This window comes from Labrus mixtus, chromosome 16 (assembly GCF_963584025.1).
Source record: "Labrus mixtus chromosome 16, fLabMix1.1, whole genome shotgun sequence".
NCBI classification, from domain to species: Eukaryota; Metazoa; Chordata; class Actinopteri; order Labriformes; family Labridae; genus Labrus; species Labrus mixtus.
The window spans coordinates 25,791,286-25,812,008 of NC_083627.1; the positions used below are offsets into that span (position 1 = coordinate 25,791,286).

Sequence of the window (20,723 nt, forward strand, 5' to 3'; positions counted from 1 at the left end):
GAACAGTAGATATACATTTTTATTTGAAAAACATCTTGTGTGTTGGGCGGAACAAGGGTTTTTACTCATTTTCACTGCTCCCCTGCCAAATGCATATACATTTTGTTTTGTTGCTATGTTTCATTGTTTTGAATTAACAACATGATGAATTCATAAAATGTAGCCTACCCTTTTTCTTATTTGTCTATAGACATGTCATTAAACCTGTTTTAAACTATAAGTACATCATTTATTGAGGCTACATTGGTGTGTTTTCTCTAAATCATTACCAACAGTGTGTGGTTTGTTTTAAACTCTTCTCCAATTAATGTTAGATCGGTTGTAATAATGTAGTTATAAGGTACTCTTTGTTTTTGTGTATGAGCCCCGTTTCTTTGTGCTCCTGTCGAGCGGGTCTGCAGATTCCATGCAGCTCCTCCTCGAGGGGGTCGCGGTGACTGAGAGCCCCCACCCCCTCGTTTCTCTCTCTCTACCCTCGGCTCCTCCTGCGCCCGCCCCGGCACCGATTGTTGACAAAAGACGCTGCGAAACCGCTCGAATGAAACCGGTCCTGGTGAGCTTATATGTCCGTTAACTTGACTTATTTTCACCTACAGTGAGAGGGGAAGGGGACTGGGGTGAACGGGGAGTTTTAGGGGAACGAGGACTCTGCATTTCTTAGAAAACCTTGAGTCACAGCGGACTGCTTTGTGTCCGTAGAGAAGTGCATGTAGCCAAACGTTAGCCGTAGTAACGCTGCGGGGTCGGTCCCCTCCTCCCCGCCGTCCCCGTGTGATTCACTATCATATGACGCTCATTTCTGTCTGCAGCCCGGGGTCGATTATGACAGCTTTCCGTCTCTCTTTGTGTCTTTGTGTGTCCCCTCTCCGGAAGGTGTGGCCGAGGTGATTCTGTTGTCGGTGGTGGGACCGCAGCAGGCCGGCGTGAACTGGACCCCTCCTCCTCCTCCTCTTCCTCCTCTCCTTCCTGAAAACCACCGTGATTGGTATTTACCGACAAAACCAGCGGCCAAGATGGGTCACCCACTGTGAGTGAAAGAGTCACCTCAGCGCTGACGGAGGAGGAGGCGGCGGCGGCCTTGGGCACGTCTACTTTGCCGGGAATGGTGTGAACTGAGACGACCAGGCAGTCTGGATCTGACTGGGGACTCGTCATTCCCCCGGAGCCTCCGCGGCCCCAAGCCGCGTCCTGAGCCTTCCAAGATGGGGAAGTGCGACGGAAGATGCACGCTGCTGGTGATATGCTCGCTGCAGTTGGTGAGTGTGTGTGTGTGTGTGTGTGTGTGTGTGTGTGTGTGTGTGTGTGTGTGTGTGTGTGTGTGTGTGTGTGTGTGTGTGTGTGTGTGTGCGCAGCTGAAGCTGCCTCAGCACCAGGATATAATTAGAGCAGCGTGCTTCAGACACTCACACTGTAATCAGACATTTTTGTCCGGCCTCTCTTTACAGTCAGACTGAAAAAGCTTTGAGCTGCAGCTGCCAGGGTACCATGCCACATAACAGGCGATTGTGTGTTTCTTTGAAGCAAAGGGAGGGAGGCAGGGGGCGCTTTGGTGTAAGGGTGGTCTGTAGGGGAGAGACAGTGAGGTGATACCCCATTCTGGTAAAACCATGTGAATGCAAAGCACAGGACAAGGAGGCCATGTCCACCATCTGGTCTCCATTCTGTATTTAAAGTTATCTGCTCCTTGTGCCTACAAATAGCTTCAGACTATCCCTCTAAATGTAATAAGCATGTAATATGAGACTGTGGTTGGATGATGCAGGCATGGACAACAGAGTGAGGGGCTTGTTGTTCAGGCTTTTGTGTGCAGAGCTGATGGGTTGTTGTTTAGGGGCAGGGGGATTCGGCCCATAGATTCTCATTAGTTTGGGGGAGCTTTTGGGGGGATGCTCCTCTTTCTACAGTCACTGGACTAACTGGTGCTCCAGGCAGTTACCATGGAAACAACTGCAGCAGACCTGTGTATGTCCTGTCACAGTGTGTGTATGTGTGCGCGTTAAACCGTGACATCTCGTGTGTGTCTTATTTGCATATGTCCTTAATAGTGTGTGTATTTGTATTGTTGTGTGTTAAATATTTTGTTTGTGTGTATTTATGGCCCTCCCCCCTGTCCTCTAGGTGGCGGCCCTTCAAAGGCAGGTGTTTGATTTTCTGGGATATCAGTGGGCCCCCATTCTGGCCAACTTCATGCACATCATGGCTGTCATCCTGGGCATGTTCGGCACCGTGCAGTTTCGATTCAGATACCTCATCTTTGTGAGTGAATCCCTCAGCAGCTCCTGTTTACTTTACATTGATAAATCGTGTGTGTGTGTGTGTGTGTGTGTGTGTGTGTGTGTGTGTGTGTGTGTGTGTGTGTGTGTGTGTGTGTGTGTGTGTGTGTGTGTGTGTGTGTGTGTGTGTGTGTGTGTGTGTGTGTGTGTGTGTGTGTGTGTGTGTGTGTGTGTGTGTGTGTGTGTGTGTGTGTGTGTGTAGAGTTCCTCTCATACAGTATCTGTTTTGGATGTGTGTCCTGCAGTATGCAGTATGGCTGGTCCTCTGGGTGGGCTGGAACTCGTTCATTATCTGTTTCTACCTGGAGGTTGGAAACCTGTCTCAGGTGAGTCCTGTGTTTTTATACATTATAGATACTTTGCTTTGTATTACAACAACAAAAAAGACTCCTATTCTTGATAAATCAGTGAGTTGAGCGGCATCTTGTTTCTTGTCATTATTGTCAAGCTTGTGGTTCCATGACTTCTTAATGTTTTCATTTTCTTGTAACACTGTACATGTTTACCTTGATTCATTATATCTTCAAGTATTTTGTTGTTACTTTAATTTGAGTACTTAAGTTGTAAAATAACCCACTAAGAAGAAAACACTATGATTTGTCGAAAATCATCCCTAATTTAGTGTAGAAACATTTTATTCCCTTTTAAACCTTTTAATCTTTTGGCTTCACGATCTTTGGGATTTACATTGTGACATGTTGGTGAGATCCTGAACTACAGATTTGTAACCACAGGTTGAAATTATGTAACATGAACAAAAATGTCAAATATAGTCTGGTTTCAGCTTCTCAAATATGAATATGAGCTGTGCTTTTCTCTTTCAATTACTTGAAATCAGTGTCATATTTGTCTTTGAGAAATCTTAAAATCTCTTCTCTCTTTTCTGACATTTTATAGTAAAATTCATAATTGGATAAATCATCAGTAATAGTTGATGAGTGATGCCATTAATTGTTTGTGATTGTGTGTTCAGGACAGAGACTTTCTCATGACGTTCAACACATCCCTCCATCGCTCGTGGTGGATGGAGCATGGCCCTGGTTGCCTGGTAACGCGGCTGCTAGACTCTCACATGGCCCCGGACGACCACCATGTCATCACTGTCTCTGGGTGTCTCCTTGACTACCAGTACATAGAGGTGTTGAGTTCAGCCATTCAGGTCCTACTGGCTGTACGTATCTATACATACACACACACACTCACAAACAAATATTCATACACATTTTGTGAAAGAATATCTTTGCTTCAGTCACCTCATTTCTCACCATCCCTCCTCTTCAGCTCTTTGGTTTCGTGTATGCCTGCTACGTGAGCAAAGTCTTCCAGGATGACGAGGACAGCTGTGAGTGTTTTGTCTTCTTTTAAATCTCCTTGATCCTCCTGTAGTGCCTCATTCGGCTGATCAGGTTTACTTATGTCACACTATCGAGGGGGCTTTAGTGTAAGCAACCCGGGGTTCTGGGGGTTAGGCCGCGTTGTTTTCTCCTGCTTTAGTCACTCTTAACTCTGTCGGTGCAGAGGATTCCCGCTGGCTGATCTGAGCACTCCATCTGTGGGGAGTATTCAAGAGGCCGGCTGGAATGTGCTTGTCTTGTCTGCTCATTTGTGCCATCATTTTGTCTGAATGGTACTTTCCTTGGTGCCTCCTGTGTTTGTGTTTCACTCTTCACTCAATGAGAGAATAATGTCCTGTAGATATGACATGACATGGACTTGATTTCCTGTTAAAAGGAATCGCCATTGTGTGTCTAAAATGTCTTAACAGCATTTCATATAGTATGAGTGTGCAATGTAATAACAAAGTGGGGATAATTAAATAATAACATATAATATAACTTTTATAGATGAATAATTTGCCATCTTGTGCTGGAATTTGAGGAAAATGTAGATTTTAATAGCTGTATATGTAAACCTTTTTAATAATCCTGTAATAATTTAGGTGCTTATGATATTAACAAAAACTCAACGAGCATGTCTTGAAATAACAAAGAATTTAGCGCTTACAAAATAACCTTGTTGTGGCTTTCTTGTAGACAAAATGGTTGTATGTGAAACATGTTTTCGAAATGAAAATTTAAGCATTTTCTGTTCTATAGCATCTGTGCTCTGCAAAGTTAGCACACCATTTAGCTACATGGGAAGTTGTGCTTAATGGTAGAGTCGGTCATCTCTCAACAGGAAGGTCGGGGGTTCGATCCCCAGCTCCTGCAGTCATAAGTAGATGTGTCCTTGGGCAAGACACTTAACCCCAAGTTGCTCCCGCTCAGCGCTGTGTTAATGTATATGAATGGGTTAGTTAATAATGATGGACACCTTATATACATTAGTTCGTGAATGGTTAGATGTGACCTGCAGTTTAAGAAGGGCTTTTAGTTGTTAGAAAACTAGATAAGCGCTATACAAGCTCAAGTCCATTTACCATTACAAAGTTACAAGACCTAAAAGCAAAACAGACCATATTCAGGTAGAAAAATTTACAATAATAAAAACACGGGATATTGATAGATGTTCAATAATCTAATTTTAGGCTACCCAAAATGTTTAAAAGTAAAAAAGTCATTGAATAAAAAAACAACACCAAAAATGAATAAATAGATAAATACATTTGCAACTACTTGCGTAGGTGGAATGTGTGTTATATATTGGAAATCAAAGTAAAACATTAGGGAATCCTAACTTATTTATTATTTTTGGTAAGAAGAAAGAACAAAGGCGCAAAGGGTATAAATGTATCAGATGTTGGAACATGTCTTGAGGAAAGCAGGTCCCACTCGTGTGCTGTAACTACACTAATATAGACAGTGATGTAGACAGTTTTCATTTCCAGCGTTTTCCTCTGAATTGATTGAGAACAATGTATCAGTGACATAGAAGCAGTAGAAAAAATGATGTATCACCTCTGTATTTTCTGATTTGCAATATTGTAATGGTATACTGAGAGCATCATGTTCATGATCGATTTTTATGTCAAGACAGAATCTGATCTTGAAAGGCAACACTTGCTTAAAATGGCAGTTTTAGGGGAATGTGAAATGAAGTCACCCTTTGCTTTCTCTTCTCTTAAAGTTGATTTCATTGGTGGCTTCGACTCGTACGGATACCAGCCTCCTCAGAAGTCCTCCCATCTCCAACTGCAGCCTCTCTACACGTGAGTTACTGATATAACATCATGCAACATTTCTCTTCCTAGATCTCCTTTTTTAACTTAGTGTTTAACATTTGTTTATTTAAAGGTTACTCCAGCCAGCAAGTGAAAAAAGTTAGAAATCAGTGTAGCAGAAGCTGAGATTTTCATGACTTCAAGTCCCCTGTTGGGTTCAGGATCCTACAATTACCAGTATGCAACTTAACTTTATCTTTATTAATGCATGACTCAGTTGTGAGTTTGATTTCCGTATCAGGCTTATTAACCCCAGCCTGCATTCAAAAGTGGTGTATCATCGCTTCAGCAATAGTAAAAGATGGAGTTCAACACGAGAGCCTTTTCATCATTATCACAATCAAAATATTGCAATAAGCTGCATGCTACCTTAAGTTGAATTTGTATCATTTTGGTGGTAACGGCTCAGTGGGCTAGCATGATGCTTGAGAGAAGAGGGAACAGGATGAAAAATGGGGACCTTTTGTTGGGGGGAAAAGCATGTCTGCTTTTTTTGTGTTATTTTTGGGCCATTGCCTTAATTTGGTAGGATAGCTGAAGAGAGGCAGGAAATGCTGGGAGGAGTGAGTGGGGGATGACATGCAGAAAAGGTCCAAGATTCTAACCCATGGCCGCTGCAACAAGCACTTGTGCTTTTAACCATTATTTTTCATTCAGGAGAGGTACTGTGTGAAACATTTAGAGCAGCCATAAGGCATAGTAACTATAAGCTTAGATGCAGCTACAACTTGTATTTTGAATATACTGAATATTATATCAAACATTTCTCTCATGCTGTGCATGCAAAGTAGTATTATACTGTTCATTATCACTCATATTTGTGTGCAAAATACAGTGTAATGCCTTGTTATCAACTTGTGTTGCCAACAATGGCTAACATGGATAGAGCAAACCCCATTTCCCACACCCAGTGTAATGATAGTGTTCAGAGGTATTGAATTGTTTTCATCAAGAACTCAGGTGTGCTACTTTCCCAGTTTGGACTCCTGAAGATAAATATAGCATTAGACCCTCCATGTTGCTTTTAATACTCTCTTTTAACAGCTTATACCTGGGACTTGCAATAAATGATCCTTGCCAAACATGCTCAAGCTCAGTTTAATGTAATACTGATGACTGATCCTGTACTTTCCTCCTCTCTTCTGCCAGGGCTGGATAACTGCTGGTAGCGCCCCCCTCAGGCCAAACCCTGACGGTGTCACTGTGGATGGAGAGCAGCAGTGGTTGCCTTGGTTACACTCACTCTGTGTATCACAGTTTATCTGAAGAACGGACTTAACCCCACCCAGAGGGAGTGAATTGTGTGCCTGTGTGTGCATGTGTGCTTGTGTCTCAGAGAGAGAATTACAGCCCTGATTAGAATGTATGGAGCTCAGGGAAGAACCAGCATGCCAGGTGGTGTGAGGAGATGAAGTAGGAGGAGGAGGAGGGGGAGGAGCTGGGGACACCACTGTCAAATCACAGAAGACACACTTCACTAAACTTCCAGCTCTCAACACTCCCACAAGTGTGTGTGTGTGTGGATAATGTGTGTGTAACTCAGCAGGACTTAGCTGGTGCTCTGTGGTAGCACCCTGGACTTTTACCACTCAACATCCTTATGGTTTGTTTTGTTTTGTTCTATTTTTATATTTTGGGTGCTTGTGTGTGTGTGTGTGTGTGTCTGTGTGAGGCTGGGGTTGTGGGTGGGGCTCACATAATAAAAAAAGGCACAGCTTGTACCTGTTGTCGTTTTAGAGTGTGGTGATGTCAAATTAGAGCAGTCTTACGGTTTCCTTTCCCAAAGCCATCTTTTCTTCCTCCCATGCTGCTGAACTTCACCGGGGTTAATAAAGCTATTCACATTACAGGTCTGATGAGGCAGCAAAATCATCAACAGAAAACTGTTAAAAGGATCAATCTGGCATTTTTTACAAACTTTTCATTAACAAGCAAAACCAACAATGTGTGTATACTATCATCTTCAGCAGGATCATTTTAAATCATCAAAAAAACATGTCATAGATATATCCTCATGTTTCTAAAAAAGTCAAAATAATAAACTAAAACAGCTAGCAACTGTGGCTTTTGTCACTCAACAAACAACAATATTGAGTGCTTTTATTACATTGTTATACATTTATTATATACATTGTTGGCATGTTATTTTAATAGGTTTTATTGAGAACAAGAACATTACAAAATATCGACAGACTTGTCCATGAAAGTTCAAATTCTTATTCAAATGCATAAGTAAACTCCAATGCCAGGATATTTTTGTTTTCAGGAAAATACATGCAATTACTCCACATCTAATACTGTTGATTAGGGATGCAGATGGCTTTGGGATCAGGCATTAGTGTGTCTTTTTGGTGGGGGCGGGGGGAGCAGGGGGGATACTGTGCATGTAAATAACCAGCCAATGATTGTTTTGTTGGTTCCAGTTAGAAAAAATGGGGGTAGGGGGTTGGGTCTGGCGGAGGGAAGAAAAGTACACATCAAAGTTTTTCTTCATACCTGTTTCTTTCATACCCTGTTTTTTATATCCCCTTGATGCCCTTTACCAACTCAATGCAGCTTATTCTCCCCACTCACCTGATCCAGGAGGGAGCAATGAGATGACCACAGAGGGAAAATACATGATGAACTCATGTGGTGATATGTTCCGAGTAGTTTCTGTGGATGTTATTGGAGACAGGGACAGGGCAGGAGGGAAACAGGTTTAAAGTGAGGACCTTAATAAGTGTAAGTTGAAGTTTGAAATAAAAAAAAATACACTTTCTAAATTAAAAATGACTTCTGTTGTTATGTGCAAACACACATTAGGTCGAACTGATCACGACTGAGGGTTCATTAAAATGAAAAAATACAATCAAAATGTTTCCTATTCAGGATATAAAAAACAATTGCAATTATGTGCAATAACAGAACAGACTGATTTTGGCTAGAGAAATTATATATGGTACTACGACTACATAGATTAATCCAGTATGACAAGTACGTTAAACAGCCACATCTTGAAAATGTCATTATGATCACCATAGATTTTTTTAAAGGGCTGCCATAATGTAGTTGCATTACGTCATGCACACAGAGGTTGGGAACAGTTTTCTGCCAGCTGCAGTCTTGGGGTCTCCATATAGACAGTAAATATTAAGGGTTTCCACGGGCACATTTCTACGAAGAAAAGGGAGTATTTTTGTCATGTTGTCCACACGCTCCCCTGTTCATACCGGAGGTGTAACGGAGCGATCAGCAGCCAAACACCCGCTGACCGTGTGGCGCAGCACGTTGCCATGGCTGCCAAGCACCCCGTTACCGAGGAGACCCCGGTACATTGTGTACAGTAACCCAAGACTTATAAACGTTATGTCCCCATATTATAGCAGATAACATCAGTATTTTATCATGTCAGCAGTAAAAAAAAAACAACAACAAATTAATGAATACAGACAAAATATTTGCCTGATATTGTGATATTGGTATTTACTATTTTTTTGATGTTTATTATAGTGAGGTAGGCTACTCGCGAACAGCCGTAATTTTTTTAGAGGCTATGTTTTTTTTTTAAAATTATTTTTATTTTAACCATTGATAAATAATGTGAATGAAGTCAAAATAAAACAACATGAATACACCCCTCAATACAAACAACCCAGAGACATAACAAAGAGACCCGTCCGCTACGACCCTCCCTCCCCTCCCGGTTGGCGCAATGAACCGCACGCTCTCTCTCATCCCTTCCCGTCATGCAGCGCTCTTGCCTGCTCCTCCGTCGAGCCGCCATGTTGTCGGAGTGAAAGCCTGGGGTGTCAGAGAGAAACTGGGGCCGAAATCCGCGACCATCCACCCTCTCCGCCGGTGAGTATGAACTCACACCCAATCGCGACACCCCGGGACATTGTTTATTCGTGCAACGGGGCAGGTATTGTCGCTATGGCGACTCTGAGGGGGGATACAGAGGTGTATTTCGTGAAGCTGTGACGGCTACCTCCCTTTCAGCTGCTTGACTCCTTCCTCTCGTTGTGTCGGTCTTCCGCTCCAGACAGCTCTCGGGCCTTTGTTAGCATCCGCGTCACGGGGACCTGTGGGGCTGCAAGGTCGGCAGACAGGTAGAGACCCCCCGGGTGTTTGTTAATTAGAAGAATATGGTGTCGGGGGCCACTGCGGCTGTTTAAAACATTGTGTGGAGCCCGTGTTTGGCCACCGGTTCTCCCGGGCTGAGCTTGTGTCGGGAGGCCGTGTTATTGTTGGTACATGGGCAGTGAACCTTCCATAACACATCCGAGACTGGTGTGAGTGAACACGGGTGCATGTACATGAACCCCCAGGTGATTACGAGGAGGTCTTTTCACGTATACATGTTACCTCTGGTTTTGATGTGTCATGTCTGCTCGGAGGGAGACATTTGGTCTGTGTTGAGACACCTAACGTTATCTCATGCTAGCTGCAGGTTGCTCGTATTGTCACACCCCTGTCTGTGCCCGGTATGCGGTGGATTGATCGCCGGTATTGAATAATGATTAACCCAGTTAGATTAGAGAACACAGTGCCCGTTTCCGTATGCTAAATTAAACTTGTAGCATAACATGTCGTGTGCAGTTTGCTTTGGGGATCCGCCACAGTGTTGTGGATTTCCGGGTGTTTCTCTCCCTGATTTAGAGCAGTAGCAAAGAAATAAGGAGCTAACATTTCCTCGTTGCATGAAGAGTGGAGCAGGGAAACAAATACATGAGTACATGTGCGAATGATCACTTGGCAGGCAATTTTTTTTATTTTTTATTTTTTAAATCTTCTGGGACTTTTCAGTCGGTCCGCTTTTCTGTCTGTGTGGAGGCGTGTGTTGCACAGTAGTTTTAGCAGACAGAAGAGAAAGCTGCATGCTTTTGATGATGTCGAACATGCAGACAGAAGCCGACAAAGTTAATTACTGTATGTATTGCTCAGGGTAAAAAAGAACTGCTTTTAATTTCCTTGCTGCCTGTAGGGACACTAATGTGAAACTGGCAATTTCAACAGAGATTAGAGCTTGTTGGATAAATAGAGGCTGTCAAATAGAAATGATATCCATCTGACTGCTGGAAACCACTGAGGGGGTTTTGTCCAACATTAACCACGACCAACTGGATCGGTCCACGCACATTCTACATGTTGTGTCTTTATTGGGCGAGATGACAATCTGCACACCACCCTTCAACCAGGATTAAATGACAGGGGCCCTCCAACCTTTTTAAATTACCATCCTCAATTTGTCTCCCATCTTTTGTTAAACAATATCAGTAACAATCCTTGTTAAACTTTCTAACATGGTCTGAATTGCTCATGTTTGTACAATTAACTTAGTTGCACGTTTATTAGTTACTCTTTTAGTTGTCAGAATCAGTTTTATAGGCTAGTATGTGTGCACAAACAAGGAAGTTGACTCTTGTTTCACATTGCTGTCAATGTACAGACAGTCATGAAAAAAATACAACATGCAGGGATATGGATACATAAATATTAAAATGTATAATATATTAAACACAATATCAACACTTGTATGACAGTAGAGAATGGTGTAATGTAGAGTCTAAATGTGCTGAGATACATTTTGTAATGGATCAGGTTGCTAAATGGTAGTTGTCTGTAGTGGATCTATGAGAGAAGTTTATTCATATTTGTTGTCATTTTGTAAATGAAGTTTGTGTTGATCTGCACACAATTATGTTAATTGGACTCTTAATCAGAAAAGGGACAGATCCAGGCTAATATTGGTACTGGATTCGATATTTGCGTGATTTATGTATTGTATATTAGACTGACAACGTTGATCCACGTCGCTGGTCAAGAAAGATCTTTTGGAACTTTAAACCATTTCAATTAGCAAAGTCTCGCTCTGAAGACATGCAGCCTGAACTGTAAGGAGTAGCCACAAAACATTTCCAGCTAGACGTTCAGGCAAAATGAAACAGCTCCTTCTATATGATAAAGTTTAAAATCTTTAATTTGAAAACCTATTAGTTGTTGCTGCTTTCTGTTTGTATGTGCAGCCAGCACAAAGTTCAAATACTTCTTTGGAATAGGTATAATTTTTTACACATTTGTATTTCTTTATTTATTTGCTCTTTCTATAAGAAATGCAAAGCTGGGTTTACTACAGCTTTATGTAACATTACACATAATACCACCACCACTGACAATAACACTATTAATTATGATTAAAAACAAAAACAATTCAAAGCCGACTCAAAATGTAGCATCCTAACGAAGCTCTCTAAGACAGTTTCAGTAAAACTGCGCACTATTATTTAATCAATGTCAGGATTTACTGCAGGACTTTCCTATGAGACTGCATTTGTTTTTTTTAGGTAAACTTAATATGCATGCAGCTTACTGAGTATGTAGTACAGTGGGGACATATCAGATGTAACATTGTGAACTTCTACTTAGACCACTAGCAGAGATGTGCAGCTGTGTCTTACCTTAAGCCAGGCTTGCTCAGGTTTTATTACAAAAAAATGTTTGACAGTGCACTGAGAACCAGAAAGGGGAACGGCATTGTGAGTAATGTGCAGATCAGTGTCTGAAAACAAACCGAGTTCATCCAGTGAGGGAAATTTGGATCTGTATGGCGTGTGTGTTACCTCACTTAAAACCACACACAGAAGTAAGGTAAATGTTTCCAGTATATCGTGCTGACTGCAGAAAGGTGAACAGTAAAATCACCTGTCCCCTTTGCTGGTTAGTTTCTCTAGTTTACATCGGAAACTGCTGATTCCACCTCTCCACATTCTGATTGTCAAATGAGTAGTTTTATAGGCAGGTTGTCATTTTGCTGGTTAACACAATACATGAGTCATATTCATGCTGTCCCTTATGTGGCTGTAACCTACAAACTTTGTAATGAACTTTGGGCTCTTTAGGAGGATTAAACTAATTAGGGTTTATACATTCAAAATAGGCCCAGACATTACATCAGTTAATTTCACTTAGTATAACCTTTTCTTTAAATTAACTTTTGGCTTACTAAACCAACATTTTTTCTTTCAGTGATACTATTACCTGAACTTGTCTATAATAGTTTCGAATAAAACTGGCTAAGATTTAACATAATTTTCTATTCAAAAGAAATCCTATCACTGCAAAAAATCCTACCTTCATAAATGTTTGAATGATAATGATAAGAAATTAGTCTTATATAGCGCTTTTCTAAATACTCAAAGACGCTCTAACAAGGAATAACAACAAAAATGACGAGAACAATACAACAAAGTAGTAATGTAAAGGAAGGAGGGTGAGAGTTAGTGGTTGTAGACAGTGTTGAAGAGGTGAGTTTTTAGGGATTTCTTGAAGGAAATGAGTGTGGGGGAGTCTCTAATGTGTTTTGGGAGTGAGTTCCAGAGGGTGGGAGCAGCAATGGAGAGGGCCCTGTCCCCCCAGGACCGATGGTTAGTCCTGCAGACCTGAGAGTGAGGGTGGTAGTGTGCTGGTGGAGGAGTTCAGACAGGTAGGGGGAGCCAGGTTATGTAGGGCTTTGTAGGTGATGATGAAGTGGATACTCTGGGGGATGGGGAGCCAGTGGAGGTTATGAAGGACTTGGGTGATGTGGACTCGGTTGCGGGAGTGTGTTTTATACTAAGATTTCATAGAAGCTGTTATATAGGGCTTCACACTTGCAGAAAAACTCCTGATATTTTCAGAAGCTGCTGTATTTGTGAGCACAAACAGCTAAATGTTTCACTCGGACTTTACCCAGAGTTTCTCCTGCCAGACCCCTAGTATTTATGTGAAAAAAGCTATAATATAGACATGCATATTTTAGAGAAAACATTAGTTTAATCAGAATACATCAAATGATCTGGTCTCTGGGTTGTAGTTTGTCATGAAAGCCAGTTCATGTTACAGTGTTTGTTGAGCTTTATTTTTTGCATATCTGGTTGGGCCTGAAGTTGTCAAATGTGGGCAGTCCATAGAGACGGCATGCATTGAAGCCCCGTCCGCACTAGAGGAAAAACTGTTTGTGGTTGTCCATTTATTTTCTGTCACTTGAAGGTGCCTCCTTGTCAGTTTTGACCAATACAAAGGTTGTTACAGACATGAGACATGTGGCATAAGCAGGCAAATGGAAAAACAACCTGCTGGATAGGAACTTAGTAATATAGTCAGAAAAATTAAGAGGTTGAAACTTGAAACTTGGTGAATCTTTAATTTGTTCCTCCAAAGTGGTTTAATCAAATAGTGGTTAACTTTCAAGAGTTCAACTTTGTGATGATTCAGAGGGAGCTTTCCCCATGAAAAGCAAAGAAGACAACGGGAAAGAACAGTGATAGAATGTATCAAGTTTGTCAATTCACCTCTTTGTTTGTAATAAAAAATCCTTACAAATGAATGAATTTGAATTTGATGTCACCAGAGTCTTCATTCATGTTAGACTGCAGAACATGAACCATAATAATGTAATTTAAATAGATGTAAATGTAGCTCGTACAGTGTAAGCAACATTGTCAGTGCATGTGATATTGCAGAACAAAGTGCACTATGAACACTCAGTTACCAGATTAGTAGGAGCACTTTAACTTATGCAAAACTCATGCAGTCACCTGCAGTCAAACAGCCCTGTTTCAAATCATATAAAGGTATCATGTCCCTGTCTAATTTAAACTATTATAGAATGTTTCATTTTGTGATTATTTTGTAGGCTGTATTTTGCGGTGCTGTTGAATTGTGCTTTATGCTCATAAGTGTCTTAAGTATTAGGGGGGTCTCCAGTAAATACATGCATGTGCCTTTTGTTTTACTACAACTCTTTAATTGGTAAAAAGGAATTATGTTTTTTTATGATTGTTAATTGTATTTGATTAGTATTAAACTGCATTCGTTTTAGAGAGTTTATCCATCACTTTGTTTTTCAATTGCTTTATATGTGACATTTGTGTGTTTTTTTTGTGTCTGGACAGGCTGTGGTGGAATGAGCAGTGTGTGTGTGTTGAAGAGGAAAGCAGTGCTCTGGCAGGATTCATTCAGCCCCCACCATAGAACTACATCTCCCAGCATGCCTGTGGTGCTGAGCAGCGGAGGACATGCCCCTCCAACTGGGCAAACCCCTCAGGCCACACCTCCCAGCCAGCAGGTAAAAACCCCATAACACTGTGATACACTTCTTTACTGAATGAAAAATCGCATTCAAATCTAACAAGCTGCAGTAAATCCACTGTCTGTGCATCTCCGGGACGCACCTCCTCTGTCCCATACAGAACAATACACTGAGCAAACGTGATGAAACAGAGTTTTTCCTGCTTATATAATTATGAGGTGGACGCCATCAGAACAGTTTTTTATATCCCCCAGCTCTTGTCAAATTCTTATGAAATGTGGTTTCCCAAAGACAGCACATGGTAAATTTGGCAATTACAGCATTCACTTGATGTAATGGCAGCTCTCTGTCATATTCGAAAGTTAAAGAAAACTGTGGACAGCAGCTTTATAAACTGATTTCCAGGACTGGGGGTGTTATTAAGAAAGTTATATGTCTATAGTGGATCAACTCACAAACAAAACTCATGTTTACAGTTGCATTAAAAGTATAATAAGTGAATCTTCCACTTAGTGGTGGGCGATGTGACCTCAAAATCATGTCACTATATTGTCTTTTGTCGCTTTTTGTGGTAACGGCGTTCTATCACAGTATTACCGTATTGAAAGGAATCTTGCAATTGAACACATATTAATGCACTACAAGCCCCCTTTCCCCCCCTTAAACAAGCCTGTGATGAAATACTCGTCTCATTTCTGTGCATGAGAGCAGAGAAATATGTTTCTGTGTTCACTTCTCAGTACGTTGTAGTTGAATCCGTGTGGTTTTAAGTTTGGCTTCTCATGCAGAGTTGTGTTAACTTGCTACATTTCACTGCACATCTGTATGAGCATGTGACAAATAAAAATCTTGAATCTTGGTGAAAACACCACACTTCCTAATATGGCTCTTTAACATTGGCAACATTAATACTGTACTAACAGACTTTAGTCAGCAGAGTTACAGTTAGTGGTGGAAGGAAGTACCGGAAATTTGTATTTAAATGAAATGCATTTTTATTAAAGCATTACAACATTTAAAATGTTCTGGGGAGGACCCTGGACCAATTTTTATTTTTTTTAAAATGTGCTTTTCACTGTTGAATAGAATCCATTAGCTTTAATGTTACTTAATGTTATTTTGACTATGGCACATTACAGGCCTAAATGTGAGAATAGTCCTCATCAATTGTAGAGCTGTTGAAATTAATAATTTAATCGATGAATCGTGATGCAGACTAGAAGATTAATGCATCGATGCAGGGACAGGACGTAATCGATGCTGACAAGGGTTAGAAAAAAGCATCTGCTAACCGTCAAATGCGGGTGTTTTGCGCAGCGTTGAGTGAGTTTGTTTTACCTAAGCACACACGGTGGTGTGTAATGAAAGTAACGTAGGCTAACAGAGGGATTTGTGACAGAAAACAATGTAAATTGAGTCCCGGTCCTCTGCTTGCTGACTTTATGAGCAGAGTTAGCTGGTCCTGCAGGCTCGGACCACAGTGCTCCGCTGCAGGCTGAAACAGCTTGACTCTGTGTCTCTTTAGCCGACAGGAGCACGGATTATCATTTTCACGCTGAAGCTGCGTTTGTTCGATGATAAACACATTTTATTTCCAACAAGTTCTTCACAATAAAAGTCCCCGGCCTATCTGTAGTTGAAGTGCTTTTATTGTGAAACATTCATATCAGGAAATGGGGTGGTTACAGCGGTAGCAACTTAACACAACTCGTCTGAAATATAAAGGACAGAAACAAAACTAACCTTGAACAAAGCTCACAGCTAAAGGCTACAACGTCCTGAGAAGAGAACACACAGTGACTTAAAAACATCTATGTCTCGCATGATAAACTAAACACACAAACACTTGTACTTATTACCTATACTGTAGGCTACCTCTATAATGTATTAAAAAAACTTTTTAAATTATACAAAAGGAGTTCATATTTATAACACTGTCTCTGTTTATGAAAAAGTAGCCATGTGCAGTAATATAGAAAATTGAGGATGAGTCGTGATGCATCATGATATCGAATCGTTGACTGGATAATCGAATCGTAAGACCAGTGAAGATGCACAGCTCTATTCAATTGTATGATTATTAAAAGTTAGTTTCAAAAAACTATTTTTAATTAATTAGGGACCCCTTCAGTTTCAGGGATAGCTACATTGATAACCTATCAACATTACTGTCCAAACACGTGTCATAAAGTAACATCTCACTGCCAGCATGTGGCCGTCAATCATGTGCTCCGGTCTTTGAGTGTAAAGCCATTTAAGGTCAATTTATAATGACTCTACTCTACTTCTCCTCCAACTACCCATAAACCTGATGTTCATTGTTGAACTACACTATAGATAGCTCTCAACATGCTTAAACTGAGCTCTGCATAATTTTTTCCTACAGCTTGCAGAAATTGACAACATTCTTTAAAGATAGTCAGTAGAATTTTTTTTATAGATTTTAGAATCATTCACAAAATGAATGCGGCTCAATCATCACTTATAGGGCTCCAAACATGTGTGGTGTCCTCTGACTGTATTCTGATGTTTCAGCTGACTTTAGAAGTTTTGGGCGGGGGGTGGATGTTTTTCCCAAGCCAATGACTGCGCACAGAGGGGACAACCTCCCCTTACTCTGTATTTGTTGCACATTTTTTTCAATAATCGTCTGATACATGTGCTGGCTCTCAAGATAAAGAGAGACAACGGATTGATTGATGCAACGTATCTTAGTCATTAAGTGAAGATGTTTACTGCTGATGTTATTCTGCACCCTCTTAGTTTAGCCACGTCATTTATAACAAGCCTATCTACCCAAGGTTCAAAATTCGGAATAACATAATCGTGAAAGAAACTTTTTGATAGGGGACTCGTGTTGTTTGGGCCGATATGTTAAACATACTGCTGATGAAGATTGTCAAACTAGCAGACACAGAAAGACCTGCGTTTTTGTCCTCCGTTAATCATCCCTAATCTAGGAGCACTGTAAGCCTTTCAAAGTTGATGCTATGTTGTCTGTTGTCTGCAGTTTCAACTGCAGTTGACAAAGTTTGTTGCAGTCTTAGGGCGCACTCACACTAGGCAATCCATTTCACCTCTTAAGTCCAGTTCTTTTCACTAAGAAAAGGGGCGGTACAGTATATTTGGTGAAAGCTGCACCTGCAAAAGTCTTTTTAAAAACCGGAGTACAACTGACTGTATTATGAAAAACTGCATCATCTCAATATCAGTATTTGTTACCAAACCAATAGGGAAGCCCATTAGAGGGCTACACATCTACTCATAGAACTGGAATTACATCCAGTAACCTAAGTTTGCAGCTACAGACCACAGTAGGCTGCTATGTTACTGACGGTAAATTTGTCATTTCTGTCATCCATTACCACCCGCTGTTAAGTGTATGACACAGACACTGTGAGATGAACAGCATCTGGAGCTGCTGTTGGATCTCTCATAGAGACGCAGGAGGATTTTGATCAGTTCGTTTTTTTCTACAATGCCAATTAAGGCGGAGAGTGCATGTTGTTGAGGTGCTGCTCTTAACTATAAAGTTCTGCGGGAAACACTGTAATTTTGTTTAAGCTTCCTTTGTCACTCCTGAAGCGTCTCCTTTATCAAGTATGTATTCGTCTGTTTTAATTGTTAATTAATGTATTTATATTCTTAAGTTTGTGAGTGTGTTTTTTAAATAGACGATTTAATATGAAAATACTTTTTTAAAACCTGTCTTTACCTCCACGTCTTGAGTAAATTCTCAGACAAACTCTTCTTGTAACTAGGTCCGTAATTTCCGGGTAATAATCATGTCTGTGTGTGTGTGTGTCACTCAGGGTGTGGCGGGTGCTGGACGTTCTCAGGACGATGCCATGGTCGACTATTTCTTCCAGCGGCAGCATGGAGAACAACCAGGCAAACACCGATGGCCCACTGGAGACAACATCCATGACAGCCAGGTGCGTGTGTGCGTTTGTTCACTATGTGTGCATATGTGTTGCACAAGAGACTGCATACCATTGCAGCACAGGTACTGTCATTGTATAATGTCACGCACTATTGTGTGCTTGTACAAAGTTCGCAGGAACATTTCAGCATAGAAAACGTTCTTGGAATTAATTCTTTTTTTTAATTTTTTTTTTAAGATTATCTTTTGGGCTTTTTGTGCCTTTAATTGAGAGACAGGATAGTGGATAGAGTTGGAAATCAGGAAGAGAGAGAGTGGGGAATGACATGCGGGAAAGGAGCCACAGGCTGGATTTGAACCCGGGCTGCCCGCTTGGAGCACTAAAGCCTCCACACATGGGGTGCGCGCACCAACCACCGCGCCACCAGCGCTCAGAAATTCTCAGAAATATGGATGAAAAATAGCAATCCACAAAAAATGCACAGATGTATATGGAAACAAACATCCTTCATAGTTTGAAAATAAAAGTATCAGTGGACTTTTGATGAGAAAGAACACAAAGTTACTCTTCAAAATCCTTATCTGTTGCTTACTGTTACATTTAAAGCAAAAGCATCTATGATGTCATTACTAATTAACAGAGGTAATTAGAGTTGAGTTTATCTTTTATACAGTATGTTGGTTAAACTGCATGAGAGATGTGATTTGTCATTGTTTAATGTCTGACTGCTCTCTCCCTCTGTGTCTGCAGGTGCGCTCCATGGACGAGCTGAACCATGACTTTCAGGCTCTGGCTCTGGAAGGACGCGCCATGGGAGAGGTGAGACACTGCCGCTGATGGTCAGGGTCACGTGTTGTCTGGGGAAAGTGGAGCTTAAATACCTCAGCTGATAAAAATAGCAATTGGCTTGTTGTTTTATTTTTAGGGGCCTTTTGCCTTTATTGCATAGGACAGATAAAGAGAGATAGGAAATGGTGCAAGCGACATAACCTCTAATCTATCGGTGCTCCGGCTTATTGTTTTTGATCATTTTGTTGATACTTAAACTGTATAATCTCTATGACCTCAACAGCTTAATCTATAGTTTATCTGCCACAATTAATGGCCGCCTTGTATGTTGTCTCAATGGCACTTGGTTGGAAAGATTCATGATGGATTGCTCATGAAGTCAAACTTGAATAACAGGAAATCCTGGAAAAAGAGATGGAGTAGTTGGTTATTGTAAGGCCTCTGTGCCCCTGAAGTATTTTGGACTTGAGTCGGCTTTGTTTTCTTGACTGAAATCTCTGAAAGATGAGTAGAGACTCAACAGAGAGGCTTTGGACTGACTGTTGGCATTTTTAAACACAGTCGAGTCATTTAGTTAATGTTGGAACTGTGACGAAAAATTAGTTTTAGTTCGTTGAACATAATACCACTCTTTGTCCTTTTACAACTCAAAAGGTTGAATATAATACAGTTGCTATTTACAATTATAAGTTATATAGATGTCTTTATTCTTTATTTTTATATAAAGATGGCTGATACGTTTAAACTGATTTCAAACAAGTAACCATGTAACTGATAGTTTTTTTTTTTTTATCCTGTGACCTTAAGATAAAGCTCACAGATACAGACACAAAAACAAGCTGATTTAAGTAGAGTACTAACATCAGAAAGTATCTCTATACAGGTCTTATTCTAAGATTGAGATTTGAACAGCATGCCACTATAAACAAAACATGTTACACCAGAAATCAGTTGATCTTTGCTGTTCTTAAGGCTATATAACACGTTGAGCCAGATTCTACATTGATTAATGATGGCTGCCAATATCAACAAATGTTTTACCAAAGCAAAGAAGAGCTGATTTAAATGTGTTTTTTTTCACCGGAAAATAGCAAACAGTGTGGTGCTAGCAGAAAATGTTAACGTGCGCAAGTAGGACAATCCCCATGAGATGTTGAACTAGTGTTCATGTGGAGGCAGTATAGAGGAAGTATTCTAGGCCTATAAAGGAAAAGTAAATGTATATTCTCTGTTGCACTGGAGTCATATTGATACTCTGTACCAGCTCATACACAAGTTGCAGTGCTTCTTATTTGGAATGGCCTTTTAAAATCCGAGAAAACACTGTGACATAAAAAGCTGCATTATTTCAACAGCAGTATTGACTCACACATTGGTATGTAACTCTCAGTGTGTTTTTTTTTACTTTCTTCAAATGCGTGATTATGACCTTGTCAGGGAGAAAAGATGTTTAAAAAATTAGCGCAGCAAGACTGGTCTGTGACCCAGCACAGGCTATTTCATGATAAAAAACAGTGTTGTTCCTCTTAAAGACTGGCTTTGATTGTGATGGTGTGATATTATAT

At 40.7% G+C, this 20,723-nt stretch overlaps 2 protein-coding genes across 3 annotated transcripts in view; both read left to right on the plus strand.

Moving 5' to 3' along the window:
• The first annotated feature begins 414 nt into the window (after positions 1 to 414).
• Positions 415 to 8,205, plus strand: nkain1 (sodium/potassium transporting ATPase interacting 1). Of its 2 annotated transcripts, none has more exons than XM_061060253.1 (8): positions 415 to 553; positions 874 to 1,256; positions 2,119 to 2,256; positions 2,519 to 2,599; positions 3,247 to 3,444; positions 3,555 to 3,615; positions 5,340 to 5,421; positions 6,583 to 8,205. In XM_061060253.1, the coding sequence occupies exons 2-8, from the start codon at positions 1,203 to 1,205 to the stop codon at positions 6,590 to 6,592; spliced, it is 624 nt and encodes a 207-aa protein (XP_060916236.1). In that variant the 5' UTR covers positions 415 to 553; positions 874 to 1,202; the 3' UTR covers positions 6,593 to 8,205. The 2 variants fall into 2 exon arrangements, with proteins under 2 accessions (XP_060916236.1, XP_060916237.1); XM_061060254.1 differs by having other exon boundaries at positions 442 to 565.
• Positions 8,206 to 9,116: 911 nt separating this feature from the next.
• The window catches only part of pum1 (pumilio RNA-binding family member 1), a 28,427-nt gene continuing 16,820 nt past the window's right edge, over positions 9,117 to 20,723 (plus strand). Inside the window, exons 1-4 of the mRNA XM_061060252.1 lie at positions 9,117 to 9,273; positions 14,349 to 14,521; positions 18,298 to 18,420; positions 19,120 to 19,188. Of these exons, the coding sequence (XP_060916235.1) occupies positions 14,360 to 14,521; positions 18,298 to 18,420; positions 19,120 to 19,188 (354 nt within the window). The 5' untranslated portion in view covers positions 9,117 to 9,273; positions 14,349 to 14,359. The remainder of the gene's footprint in view (positions 9,274 to 14,348; positions 14,522 to 18,297; positions 18,421 to 19,119; positions 19,189 to 20,723) is intronic.

Excerpts from the sequence above, each read along its gene's own strand:
- nkain1 (XM_061060253.1), top strand. The coding sequence starts at position 1,203 with ATGGGGAAGTGCGACGGAAGATGCACGCTGCTGGTGATATGCTCGCTG. Across the intron at positions 2,257-2,518 it reads GATTCAGATACCTCATCTTT|TATGCAGTATGGCTGGTCCT; the intron begins GTGAGTGAATCC and ends TGTGTCCTGCAG. Across the intron at positions 2,600-3,246 it reads AGGTTGGAAACCTGTCTCAG|GACAGAGACTTTCTCATGAC; the intron begins GTGAGTCCTGTG and ends TTGTGTGTTCAG.